Source organism: Oenanthe melanoleuca, chromosome 2 (assembly GCF_029582105.1).
Source record: "Oenanthe melanoleuca isolate GR-GAL-2019-014 chromosome 2, OMel1.0, whole genome shotgun sequence".
Lineage (NCBI taxonomy): Eukaryota > Metazoa > Chordata > Aves > Passeriformes > Muscicapidae > Oenanthe > Oenanthe melanoleuca.
Genome location: NC_079335.1, coordinates 98300211 through 98313380, shown reverse-complemented (window position 1 = coordinate 98313380; position 13170 = coordinate 98300211). Strand labels below are relative to the sequence as shown.

The 13170-nt window shown below is 37.5% G+C and overlaps 1 protein-coding gene across 5 annotated transcripts in view; it reads left to right on the top strand.

The window, feature by feature from the left end:
* Positions 1-13170, top strand: part of TPK1 (thiamin pyrophosphokinase 1) — a 297778-nt gene that overhangs the window by 53578 nt on the left and 231030 nt on the right. For 3 of the 5 annotated variants that reach the window (XM_056483741.1, XM_056483738.1, XM_056483743.1), the window contains exon 2: positions 2323-2397. The exons of the other annotated variants lie outside the window; for them this stretch is intronic. In XM_056483741.1, the coding sequence (XP_056339716.1) occupies positions 2323-2397 (75 nt within the window). The remainder of the gene's footprint in view (positions 1-2322; positions 2398-13170) is intronic. 5 annotated transcript variants of the gene reach the window in all.

Genomic DNA, 13170 nt, shown 5'->3' with positions numbered 1-13170 from the left:
AAATATTGACATTTAGGCTCATTTTGGCAGCATTAATCATAGTATTAATCATAGCATTTTATCATGCCTTAATTGTGTGAAATGACTGGTTTGAAATGACTGGAGTGTTCACTTCTCTAAAAGCAGGTGAAACAATAATTTCCATTTCTCTACTTTTTCAACCTGTAACTTTACTTTAAAAAACCCAAACAACTCTAAACACATAGACCCTCCCCCCTCCCTGTCTCCTAACTGTATGTGCTGTGGGCATCTACTTCTTGGCTTCTTTTCAACAACTGAACATGTAAGACCCAGCAGCTCTTATGGGCCTCACTGAAAGCTCTTGGAAGTGTCATCTCTGAAAATCAGCCTCTGAAATCTCAGTGTGGACACCTACAGCCAGGCCTTGGCCTCAAAAATGTACCCTAATATATATAACAAGAGTACTCCTGATGTGCAAAACAAGTTGAAATCCATGGCTGTTTTGTAAGCTGAAATAGCTTAAGGGTTTAAAACAGGCACAGAAATGCCTTTGTGATTCACCAGGAGGAACAGGCACAGCACCTGTGTCTGCTTGTATTACTGTACTGGTAACAGAACCCGTGATATTTGCTGTCTCTTTTCAATGGAGGGCATCACTAGATGATTTTGTTTAATACAAGGAGTTGGCAGGCTTTCTCACTTAACAATCATTAGGAGATCTGCTGCTGAGGTCCCATTTTGTGAGGCAGCTGGAAATTGGTACTTAGTTTGAATGTATTGTTTTCTACCTTTCTCTTAAAGTTCAAGGACAAGGCAAAACTGTTCAGACTACACAAAGAAAAAACTTTTTCTCACTTTTCCTTTATTTACTTGGTCTTTTCTCCTCTCCATTTATTCCCTATGAAAATTTATTCCCCTATATATACATGAATTAAATGGAAGAGGGAACGATGTCAGCAAAGGTGGAAGCAGAAGACTTGAGGGAAGGTATTTGAAAACACTAGACAGAAAATAGCTATGATAATCATGTAGACTTTTTACTGGTGTAAAAATCATCTAGGTCTTAGTTAATGTTTCTCTTGATACTTATGAAGGAGGACATTGCTGTTGCTTCTGTTTTAGGAAACTGAGGCATTGAATGGGTCAGTGGGGAGGGAAACCCTAAATCACTCACAGGGAAAGGTGCAGAAGATGCAGAATAGTGGTAACTCAGTGTGCTAACCTTCACCTCATTCTCCTAATCACGCATTTAGTTAATTATTTTAAAGACTGCCCCTCCCAACTCCTATCCCTAGATGTTCTTTCAACTTCAGCACATTGAGCAGCTGTACTTTCCTTGATAAGATTGTATGGCTTAGGCCACAGGCTTCTACTGGAGCCTTCTGCCTACTGCTATACTGGATCTTCTCAAAAGACTTTCTAGTGATAGAGGTTTTCTTTTTTCAATTACAGTGGCTTCACATGACCAAATAATATTCATTAACTTCATTGCCTAAGGATATCAAGCTCCAGGGAAGGCTTGTATTCCTATATGATTGGCAAGATAATTAGGAAATGAAATAATGCAAATCCCACCGCAGGCAGCCATCAATGATTTACATATTTACTCTGAATTCAAAGCATGTCTTATCATACATTCTTTTTTTTCTTTTAAGGCTTTTCTAACTGTAGGTTTAATATCGACCTTCACCATGCACGTTTTGCAGGGGCAGGAGGCTTTATGAGCTTGATTAAATTGGGCTGGTAAATCCACTGAGACTTTTAGTCTCCAGTATCACCTAGATAACATAGGCTAAAGTACACTTTTGCTTTTACTAGCTTTTGATTTTAAGCTCCTGGGTCATGGCCTTTCATTCTTTATGTGTAAAATATCTACCACAATTAGAGCTTCTACATGATATGAAAACACAGGCACAGAAGCCAGTGATGGCAGCAAGAGTTCTGCATCCTCCAGGAGAGTAGAATATTTGATGTAGGTTAGAGACATCTTTCTATGGGGTCTTCTCCAGCCTTCCCCATTAGCAGAGACCAGGATGAAGCTCATATCAGTAATTGCTACATGCAGGCAACAGTACCAAGTGGGAGATTAAATGAGAGAGCTGTGTAGATGTTGGGTGCTGTTGAGAATGGCCTTCATAAGTAAAAGTCTCTTATAAATTAAACATTTAGCAAAACCCTACCAAGTAAAAGGTATCTTATGAAGTTCTGAGAGTTTCTCAATCTGACAGTGGTAAAACCTGAGAAGCAAGGAAATTGGTGGAGTTGCTCTGATGTGGTTGGACTAAAATTAATCTGGCTAAAATAAAAGGACAAAAAAAAAATCAATATTCTTGCTAATGAGAACCAACATTTATCTTACAGGGAACCTGAAGTTTTGCCTTCTGATTCTGAACCAGCCTTTCAACAAAGGTCATTTTCATTGTCTGTGGAGCAGAGGTAATAATAACTTACATACATCTTCATTTGCTTATTTTGTTAGCTGTTACCCAGCTAATGTACTTCATGTCTGTTGAATTGCAGTGTGGAGATTTCCTCTTTACCAGAGCAATCTTCTGGTGAGAGTGTGAATTGGCAGAGTGTGTGTCCCTTGTTGCTGAATGCAGCAAATGAGCTGATTATGCAAATTTTGCATCCCTGCATTGCACACGTCAGTGGGAACTTTGTGCACTGATCTGTGTAAGACTGTAGCTTTTCATAGGCTTTTTAGGAATGATCATTGTTTTGCTGACAAAGTGTAGCAGATCAATGGTGCATTTAAGAGTCTGGAAGTGAGCATTTCTTTAAAGGTCATCATTGAAATGTGTAAAATTTAATCAAAATAAAATGAACCATGTAGGTGTTAAGTTGTGAAAATGGTGGGGAATTTGCATGCTTGTCAGAAATATGCAAATCAGATTTCACTACCCCTTTGTTAAATATGCACAGTGCTAATCATCATCTCTGGTATGATAGCTTCAGATTTACTGACATTTTGTGGAGATATGCAAATCTTTACAAGCTTGGAGCTATTAATTCCTCCGTGCAGGAATGTCATCCTTCAGAAGCTTTCTGAAAAGCCATGGGAACTGTCTAACTTATTCCCAGAATGGGAGCCTTGCAGAGAGATTCCTCTTAACTGACTGGAGCAGATAGAGCTATTTGGTTGCACCATAGGCATAAGGACTGGCAGGGGGTAGCTGTACAGTTAAAAGGAATTGAAATAAGGGATGAAGTGAGCAGGATGTATTCATAAGACTTAATTCCAATAAACCCAAATTAGGTACCCATATAGCCAGAGGAGTGATAAAAGAAAGGAAGAGAGATGTACAAGATGATTCAATGTAGCTGAGCAAGTGCTGTGCCCCAAACAAACTCACTTTTATTTGCATAATCAGCAAGAAAGTAACAAGCACTCAGTGGACGGGCTGTCCAGTTATTTTATAGATGTGAATCTACATATTTTTTAATTTAAAAAAATACACTGGAACACCTGCTTTGTACTAAACAGAGAAGGAAACAAGGTGAAGCATTTGATCTTATTTCTTTGTCCCACCTTTCCTGCTTTCAGGATTGAGGTTAAAAAAAAAGAGGCAGTAAACCAGACATGCACAGTTTCTGAAAGTGGTATTTAGTGTCTTGTAGTGCCTTGCATATGTTGCTTTTGTGCTGTATTTTGTTATCAGACTTTTTTTTTTTGTCTGTCCTTCAGAATTTTAAATCTTCCTCATTTGATCAAACCTTGGGGCATAGAGTGCTTCTTACTGTAACACTAATGAGCCTTTAAACTGTAATTCTTCTGTAAAGGGTTGAAATAAGAAGCTGAATAAAATCAAGTAGGCCAAAGACTATCTTATTTGAAGCTACCTCAATGGGCTCCTGTTCTCTGAGCATAACTGTGTTGAAAGTGATCACTGGTGCTGTAAATAGTTTTCCAAAGAGTATGTGGGAGGAGCAGAAGTCCTAATTAAGTTAGTAAGACTTTTGCTGGTAGATTAATTTAAGAAATAGGTGGATATTTTCTGTCAAAGTAAAATGACAGATGGAGGCGGTTACACGGTAAATGTGAAATTTTTTCTTCAGCAAACCTTAGTGAATCCAGGACAAAGTTTTGGTAATGCCTGGCTTACATTGCTGGTGAACTACTTTAGGTGTCAGCAGTTTTCTGGATCCTGCTTCTAGAGGTGCTTTAGCACAGGACTGTTGCAGGACTAGGATAACCTGGGGGGTTTGGTATGTGAACTGAAAGAAGTTCTGAGGGAATCATCTATAAGAACAGTGCTTGATGACCAGCTGTATATGTTCAAGATATCCTAAAGGAGATGAGAAGGAAATAATGAGGATGCTAATCCACAGAATATTGCCAGCTACACAAACACAGGGGGAAAGGGAGAGAAAAATACAAAGGAAAAATAAGACAGTGTCCCACTTCTTTTGGGGTTACAGGAATCTTGGGTTTTTATACTCAGTACAGAATGCTGAGATGTGTTATTTTCAAGTAGTTTGTGTCCTATCAAGATAAGTTCTTTCATTAGCTCTGTCAGTTTAGTGTCAAGTAAAAAGTGGTGTGATGTGAGATGTTGTAAGTTTAAAAAAAAAATCACATCAATAAGTGGCTATTCTAGGCTAAAATCATCCCAGGTGTAACTCCTCTTGACCCCAAGAAAAAGTGGTTGCAGCTAATTAACCTTTGTCTTATTACACGCATTTATGAAATCTATTTTTACTGACATACTTTCAAAAGAACTATTTCAGTCAGTCCAAATTTGCATGAACTTCCTTCCTTGTGCTTTGTGAAGGACACTGAAATCAGATTTCATCACTTCCAAGAGACATCTTTTACCATTCTTGCCACACAAACTGGGTAAGTGGCAATAGTGAAGCAGTACAAGCTAAGGACTATATGATTTTAATCTGTTATATACCATTACTGTAATTAATCAGTCTAGAATATATTCACTTGTTTGGTGTTTTGTACAGTCATTGGTATTAGTGCTGTCCTAAAAGTGAGATGGATGCATACTGAAGAAGGGATAGTTTGCAAAAGCAGGATGAAGACTAATAAGGCAGGAAACACTGGTTGTTTCCTGAAGGATTTATTGAGTTTCATATAGTGAGAAGGGGAAAAACCAAATGACAAGAGAAATTAAAAAGAATAGGTCAGTGAAGGGGAATAGGAAGTCATGTCAAAGAGTCAGGGCCCTGCTTTTCTCAGAGCTGCACATTTTTCTGTCTGTGAGTTTTCTATAAGGAAGACTGGATCCAGTAGGCTTTACCTTAAGAACACTGTCATGCATCCTAAATTCCTGCTTATGCAAAGTTTCTAGCTCTTGCTTTGAATCCTTTTTAATAAAAAAAATATGGTTGTGAAAAAAATCCAGTTTGAATTAATCTCTGGGGCTACTTCTCAAGTGATTTCAAATGTAAATATATCTTTCACAGAATTGACTGTGAGTTGAAAGTATGAAGCTGTCTTTTTGTTAAGTTTGAAAAGTACAGAAGCCCAGGTTTTAGTGGCTGAAAACAGAATGGGCTTTCTGGGGTGTAAGTGAAAGTTCCTGAGACTCTGATTCTGCTTTTTAAAATCTCTTTAATCAGAAATGCAATGACTTATGCCAAGAGTTTCAGCTATGTCTAGTGATTACAAGTGCTCTGATTTTTTGATGTCCCCCTAGGGAAGAGGCAGAATTATTGCAGGGCTGTGAAATCACCTCAGTGAAAATTGTCTTAAGTTCAGGATCTGAAAATTGTTTCTTGTTTCTGAAAACATTACCCCTGCAAGCTACTCAAATGATCCAGAATTTTCTTATGTCCCTGCTTTATGATAGGATGTTAAATGGATGTATATTGCAGAGTACTTTCCACTCTTATATGTTGACAATGACAGCTCTAAAGAACAAGGAGTTATGCTCTGGAAAGTAAGATTATTACTTAAAAAGTCAGAGTGAAATGGCAAAGTTCTACAGCAATCTGATAAAGTTGTGCTTTCTAGTAGGAAAATGTGTCCTTGGGTATTTTTTAGTTCTCACAATAGCTGTGATTGGCTACTGTGCCTTCTTCAAAAGGATTGTGATTTCTTTCCACAAATAAAAACTTTCTATGAAAGCTTTTAATCAAACAAAACATGTTGAACAACTTTAAATATTAGCCATTCATACTGCAAAATGTCCTTGACTAATGTATTAGAATTAGCTACCATTTGGAATGGGCTGACTGAATCCTGACTTGTGGGAGGTGTATTTAATGTTGGACAAGTTGATAGAAAGGAGACATCTATGAAACCAGGCTGCAAAAATGTCTGTCCTTCAGGTGCACATCCTTCTTCCATGGACCATTCTTTCTGGTGAAGGAACTTGGGGTCTAGCTCTGTCTTATGCTGCTCTACAGACAACATGACCAGCCACTTCATATGCATAGTATATGGGCATTTTATGACACCTTGCAGATCATGAAAATGGAGGAGCTCCAGAAAGAGGAGTGTTGCTTACCCTGCAGACTTCAGCTCTATATTGTATGGAGGGTCTATATACTGAGATAACAGAAAGCATTCTTCTACAGCAGCAATGTAGTAAGTCAAATCCAAACTGTTAAATTGTCTTCAAGTAAACAGTATTTTCTTAGACTATTTATTTTGTGATGGCTTATCCATAAACTGAGTTTTTTGCAATTTTCCATCTCTATCAATACCAATTAGTAACAATCAAAGCAATTGTTCAATTCTAAATCTTATCTTGAACATCAGGCAGCTTTCCTGTCAAGACCAGCCTACTCTTTGGTGAAAATGCTAATAATGAATGGTTGGTTTGCACCTGGAGTGACTGCAATGTAATTGGTGATTGATATTTTGAATGTCTTCAGTTGAGGTCCAAGAGCTATGTATAGAGGGAAATAAGATACAAGTGGCAATACAAACTTCAGGTGTCAGTTCAGATATACAGAGTGGAAAGTAACAGATCAGTTGGAACAGTTTTAATGTTTCAGAGCAGAAGAAAGGATATTGTAGTTAATGAGAGGAGGGCAAATAACCTGACTTTTCCTGGTGCTATTTTTTTCTTCTCCATGATTGATACCTTTTCCTTTAGGGGTTGAACTCACCTACACTTCTAGAATTACTAGTTTGTGCAGTCATTCACTTTCCCTTTTACCTGTCATCAATGAGCTTGTTGGCATATGGTGAGCTTTTTTCTCACTTTTTATTTTCATTTCTAGCTGAACTTACTTGTAATATATCTCAGATTTGTACTGGACCAAGAATTGGCAGTTAACATAAAACTTGAGGGAATTCAGAGCAGCTACTATTAATAAATAGGAAAATGTTCATAAAAATGGTTACTGGGATGTCACATGGACATTTATGCTTTATTGCAATTTCCTACAGGCATCCAGACTAGCAGTAACTCTCACTACTGGCCTCAGCTAAACTACTGCTCTCCACTGAGAACAGAGGGACTCTGTTCTATTAGACTCCTAAAATTTCAATATGAAGTTTATTTTTCCACATTTGAATCAAAACAGGAATATAATTTCTATTTTGCATTTAATAACTTAAATTTGATATTCTGTCCCACTTAATTTAAACAACATTTTGTTATGGTGATGTGCTGTTGTTGGATTGCATGCAAGTTGGGTCCTTCAACTACAGGAGTCTGAGAGAAGTTATTTCAAGTCTTCTAAAGGGTAGGGAATCTATGAAATACTTTAGGAACAAGAAAATCTGGCCTCTCTAGGGCTAGCTAGCACCATGCTTTAAGCTTAAGACATAAACCACAGAATCATTTGGAAAAGACCTCCAATATCATCAAGTCTAACCTTTGATTGATCTGCCCCTGGCACACGGCACTGCGTGCCTCATCCAGTCGTTTCTTGAACATCTCCAGGGACTGTGACTTTTCCACTTCCCTGGGAAGCCCATTCCAGTATTTAGCAGCCCTTTCTGTGAAGAAATTCCTTCTGATGTCCATCCTAAGCCTTCCCTGGAGCAGTTTGAGGTTACATCCTTATATCTTGTGAATTGGAGAGAGGGAGAAGAGGCTGACCTCCACCTGTCTACAACCTGCTTTCAGGCAGTTGTAGAGAGTGATAAGGTCTCTCCACTGAACCTCCTTTTCTCCAGGCTGAACAACCCCAGCTCCCTCAGCTGCTCCTCATAGGACTCGTGTTCCAGATCCTTCACCAGCCTTGTAGCCCTTCTCTGGGCATGCTCCAGCACTTCAATGTCTTTTTTGAAATGAGGCAAGACAAAACTGGATGCAGGACTCAAGGTACAAAGTAGGATTTGGATTTTAGGACACACAGTAGTTTGCACTGGGAGAAGGGATTTTGGGAAGAGAGCTTTTGTAGACTACACTTTGCCTATGACTCTGTTTAAACTTGATATCAACCAGATTTTCGGTAGTGAACTGGAAGCTTAAATTTCTCTTTAGAAAACCAAGCTTTTAACTCCAGAAATATGATAAAATTATTATTTTTGTGACATATATGTTGTTAGTGCCCTTCTGGTTAGTAATTTGGGCTCTTGAGAGATGTAGCCTGGATGTCTGGACAATTTAAAAGGTAGGTCTCGGGGATGTTTGTGAATTTTTAGATAGTTATTGGCAAAGCTGAGGGCAGAGCTGATCTTCTAGGCCTTTTTGCATGGTTCAAGCCCCATCATCGTGGTAGATGCTATGACAAGAATGAGGTCTCAAGATAAATTTTGAGATATAGTAGGCTGAATATGTTTTGTTGTTGATTTTAGTTCTCTGCAAATCCAGCAGCAGGAAATTCTGAGATCTAAAATAATTTTTGTTTGTTTTATGGATTTGAGATTTTGTTTGAAAAATGAAAAAAAAAAAAAAAAAAAAAGAGTAATTAAGATTCCCCTCTGTGATGCTTTGAAAAACTAAACCCTGCTGAGCTGAAGCTGAGAGTAACAGAACAATAGAGAATTACTTTGAAGTACTAGTGAGAAGCATAACAGATGATTACAGCACAAGGAAAAAAATGGGAGGTTATTACAGTGCTTTTTCTATGAAGCCAGGATGCAAATCCCATTAGGGAAGTTCTATTGTCATAAGATTTTCTGCATAGAAGCCTTTGATAGCATTGTGCTGTATATCTGGTTACCATGATGTTTCCCAGAGGACTGTTGAAAGAAGGAGCTTTGGAAAATATCGTCAGGAAAGCTTCAGAGCACCCCAAGCAGAAAGAGAAGCATAAGACAGTAGACAAAAAAAAGATGATTCATGGCTCATTTTTTTAGTGATTCAAGAAAAGCAATGGACCTGGGAATGAGCTCGAGGAGCAGAGGTGAATGCATGAGGTTAGCATAAGTAAGACCTGTGACAGAAAAGAGCAGGATTTTGATCCCATAAAAGGAACTCTTGGATTTTCACTGCCTCAAGCTACACAGTGAAAACCATTTAAAACCATTGTTTCTCTGGGAGTTACTACAGGACAAGAGTATTATTTTCATTGCTAGAGCTTAGCATGAATCCATTACTAGGGTGAAGTGTAAGGTCTTGTAAAATATGGATGTTATCTAGAGTTGCCAGTGTCAGGGTCTTTTCACTGGCTGTGATGGCCTTTGGATCAAACCACTGTGTTATAGTCTTCCTTTTTCTCTTGCTCCAGGGTTGCCTAAGGGCAGACAAACTTTTTTTTTAATAATAAGGAAATAAAAAATTAAAAAAAAAAAAAAAAGGGAAAACAAAAGAAAAAAAGTCCCAAGAATCCCACAGTGGTACAAGTGGCTCACCTTTATCCAGTGGTGATTTCAAATGGTGATTGTTTTTTTAAAAGTGGATTTTGTCCTTTTAATTTGCCTGAGTCTTGTTGTATTTCCAGATTTTGAATTCTAGATGTTTTTATTACTTTATTACCATGATTGCTGTTATGAGTAACTCAGCCAGTGAACTGTTTAACTCTTCTGTAATATGTTGAGACTATGCTAGTATTTATTAGCTACTTGACTGATGGAGTGTGCATCCTTCAGTGTGTTCAGTGCCTGAAGGGACAGCAGTAGTTTAAGAATATGGATGTTGGGTTGCTGGTTTTCTCGTATGAATGGTTTACATGCTGTCTTGTGCTCATCCATATTATCAAGTATTAAAATTGAACTGTAAATTCATGTAAGTCAGAAAATAGCCAGCTTTTCTGCTCTACTAGTATCTTTTCTTTTGTACAGGAGGCTGTTTTGTTAAATTTCAGCATTAAATAAATGTGTTATTAAAATAGCCTGTGCATTTGCATTTAGAAAACAGCATAATAGAATTATTTTTTTAATGTGTAATTGGTTAGATGTTGGCTAAAAGTGTAAAACATAGAAGTGGAACAATTATTGTGACTATTAACAATTTTTTCCTTGCAATTTAACAATTCGTTAATACTCTGAGGAGACAGTGGTGATGTATATCAGTCTGTTTTTGGTTTCATCAACAGTGAATCATATTGGAACAGAATCCAAACATTGTCATAGGTTTTTCATTGGGGGCAATTCCACTGAACTCAGAAATAATGGGGACAACCTATAATTTTTAGTGTTTTATTATTATCATCTTCTACTGTTGGAAGCTTTATGGCTAGCACAGCCTGATGTAGAAGCTATTGATATCACTATTCCCTCAGTTATTTCAAATTAATTTGATTCAGACCTCCATAAATTTCTTTCTTTAATGAGAGGCCCTCCCTCTATTTTCACTGAAATAAAGCTTATGTTAACGTGGATGTCCTGGATAAGGTGTAACCACAATCAATGTTGCTTCAATGTCAGCTTCATTAGCACTGAAATAATTTGGTACTTTAGAGTATGAGTTTCATTCTGTTGGATTTTCTTTTGAAAAACCCCAGCTCCTTCAAATCCTTGCTGCTTATGTTCAGAGCCCAAGGTCTGGCTCATTGGGAGTTCTGTTTCTGGCAGTGTAAGTCATTAAGCAGGTAACAAGGTTTTCCCTTGTCTGAACATGCACTTGTCTTTCAAGGTTCTTGATGTTACCTACAACAAACCCTTACCTTTAGGCACTAGCTTCCAGTAGGCCATAGTTGTCCATATTATTAGCTTGGTGTTTGTGAGGCATAATAATCTATGAGTAATTGTTTGTTAGGTTAAACTGGATAGTAACAGAACAGCACACTTGAAATGTGTTTCTTTTGAGGGGGGGAAAGAGAAAGAGGGGCTAATTTGACATTGCAAGTTTTTGAAGAGGCCCCAAACATTTTGAAGTGCAAGAATTGGAAAGGCTCAGAATGCATTTAGACTGACTTATTTGGTAACATAAATGTCCTAAAAACACAAATTCATAACATGCTGTCACAATCACTTAAAATTAACTTGGGGATATGCTAATTCTGCACATTACTAATAAATTTCAGATTTTTACAAAGCATTATGAGTAAGTTATTTAGCCTGTGAAAATACATTATTCAACAAAACAACAGTGCTCATATTTTGGTACGGGATTAAGGTGGGTCCATTGGATTTTGGAGTCCTTTGAGGTACAAGGCAAAAGTGATATAAGTGTAGTCTCTGGCCCAAATCATACCAGAAGTAAAATACTTTGATTGTCTCTTGATTTGGGATGCCTAAATTGCCATCTTAAATGTACTCTGGTTTCCCAACCTTCCCTTTTACCCATCCAGGACTGGGAGAGAAGCTGAGCACTGAGCAGCTTCTGAGCATGAGACATGCAGTCATGCAGCACACCTTAATGGCTTGGCCTATGTTTCATGGTGATTTAAAACCACTGAAAACATTCAATGTTTGAACAGTCCACTTACTGTCTTGACAGCTAATCCAAGATAAAGGGAATGAGAATTATACCGTCTATTCCTAGGAGGATAAATATTAAGTCCCTTATTCCTTGCACAGAGCATGACTATGAATAAACCTTTACAAAGCAGTTGTATGGTTTATAAGCAGTGCAGTATAGTTTCTCATTCTCTAAAAACTTTCAAACTTGAAGAATTTTAGCAGTCAGAAGAATTTTGTAGGTAAGCCTGTATCACAAAAGTAGTGTAGAAATTCTTTCTCTCTATTTTTTCAGTTATTTTCTTCCTATCCCAGTTTTAAGTGAATGTGAAAAATCATGTCCTCTGTGATGGATGCTGCATTTGAAGGAATCTCTGTGGTCATTCAGACTTAAATCTTTTCATTGCTAGAAAGATGTGCAGTAATTGCAGATCTGGAACATGATTGCTGATGAGGTTTCTAGAGAAAGTGATTAATATCAGCAAAATATGCTCAAGAAGTCACAACATTTGGTCATTGTCAATGAATTGCCCTTAGCATGGCATAGATCATGTGTCAACTCTGTTTAACTGAGCTGTGTAATCATTTTGACAAATATATGTGAGGCTGTCCTAAGGTATCAAAAGGTATATTTACATTGCAGGAAAGGCTTTAGACCACCAGAAGAAGCTTCTGTTGGCAGTAGTAGTCTTACAAAGAACTTTGAGCAGGTTGAACTCTCTGAATATCTCACAGAACTGTCTGTTTTGGTTCACTTCCTTCCTTATTCAGAGATTCAGAGACTGTGCTTTTTGATTTGTTTTCTGAAGTTGAATAACTGTTTTAGAAGTTGTGTTGGGAACAGAAAGTAAGAAAAGGCATGGACAGAGAGAGAAGGGTGAGCAACATGCCCAAGTACATAGAGAATTACTGTGTTATCCCTCATTTGTAGGGGAAAAAAGGTCAGAACAAGAAGGATTGTAGCAAATTTTAATTCCTGAGAATGTATTAAGGAAGTAGACTGGTTCTTCCAATTTGTCTATACATTGTCCTTGGTGGTGCTATAATATTAATAACTCTGATCTTATCAACTGTTCGGCAAAAGTCACAGTTTCTCCTTTTTTTTAAATTTTTTTTTGTGAGTCTGTCTTTCCCTTTGCTTCCTGAAGGAGATGAGAAAGCATAAGAGGGTGCATGAGATGTAGTAAATGTCCACTAAATCTCACACTGACGAGGTTTCAAGTTGTTTAAGTAGTAGTGCACTGGGTACTCCAGTTACATCTCTCTTAACTTTGGATATTTAGTGGAAGTTTATTAGTTTCTTAGGTTGATGCCAATATTTTTCTCAGTCAATGGACAGAGATCTGAGATTTTAGAAATTTAGATATATCTGCTAGGTATCTATAATTGAAGATGTGTGGAGGCCTGAATAGAAGCCCATATGTCTGGTTATTTTCTTGTTTCCTTGGCCAGTGTAGTGAAAAAAAAAAAAAAAAAAAAAAAAAAAGAGCCATGTAAATTATGTGGCA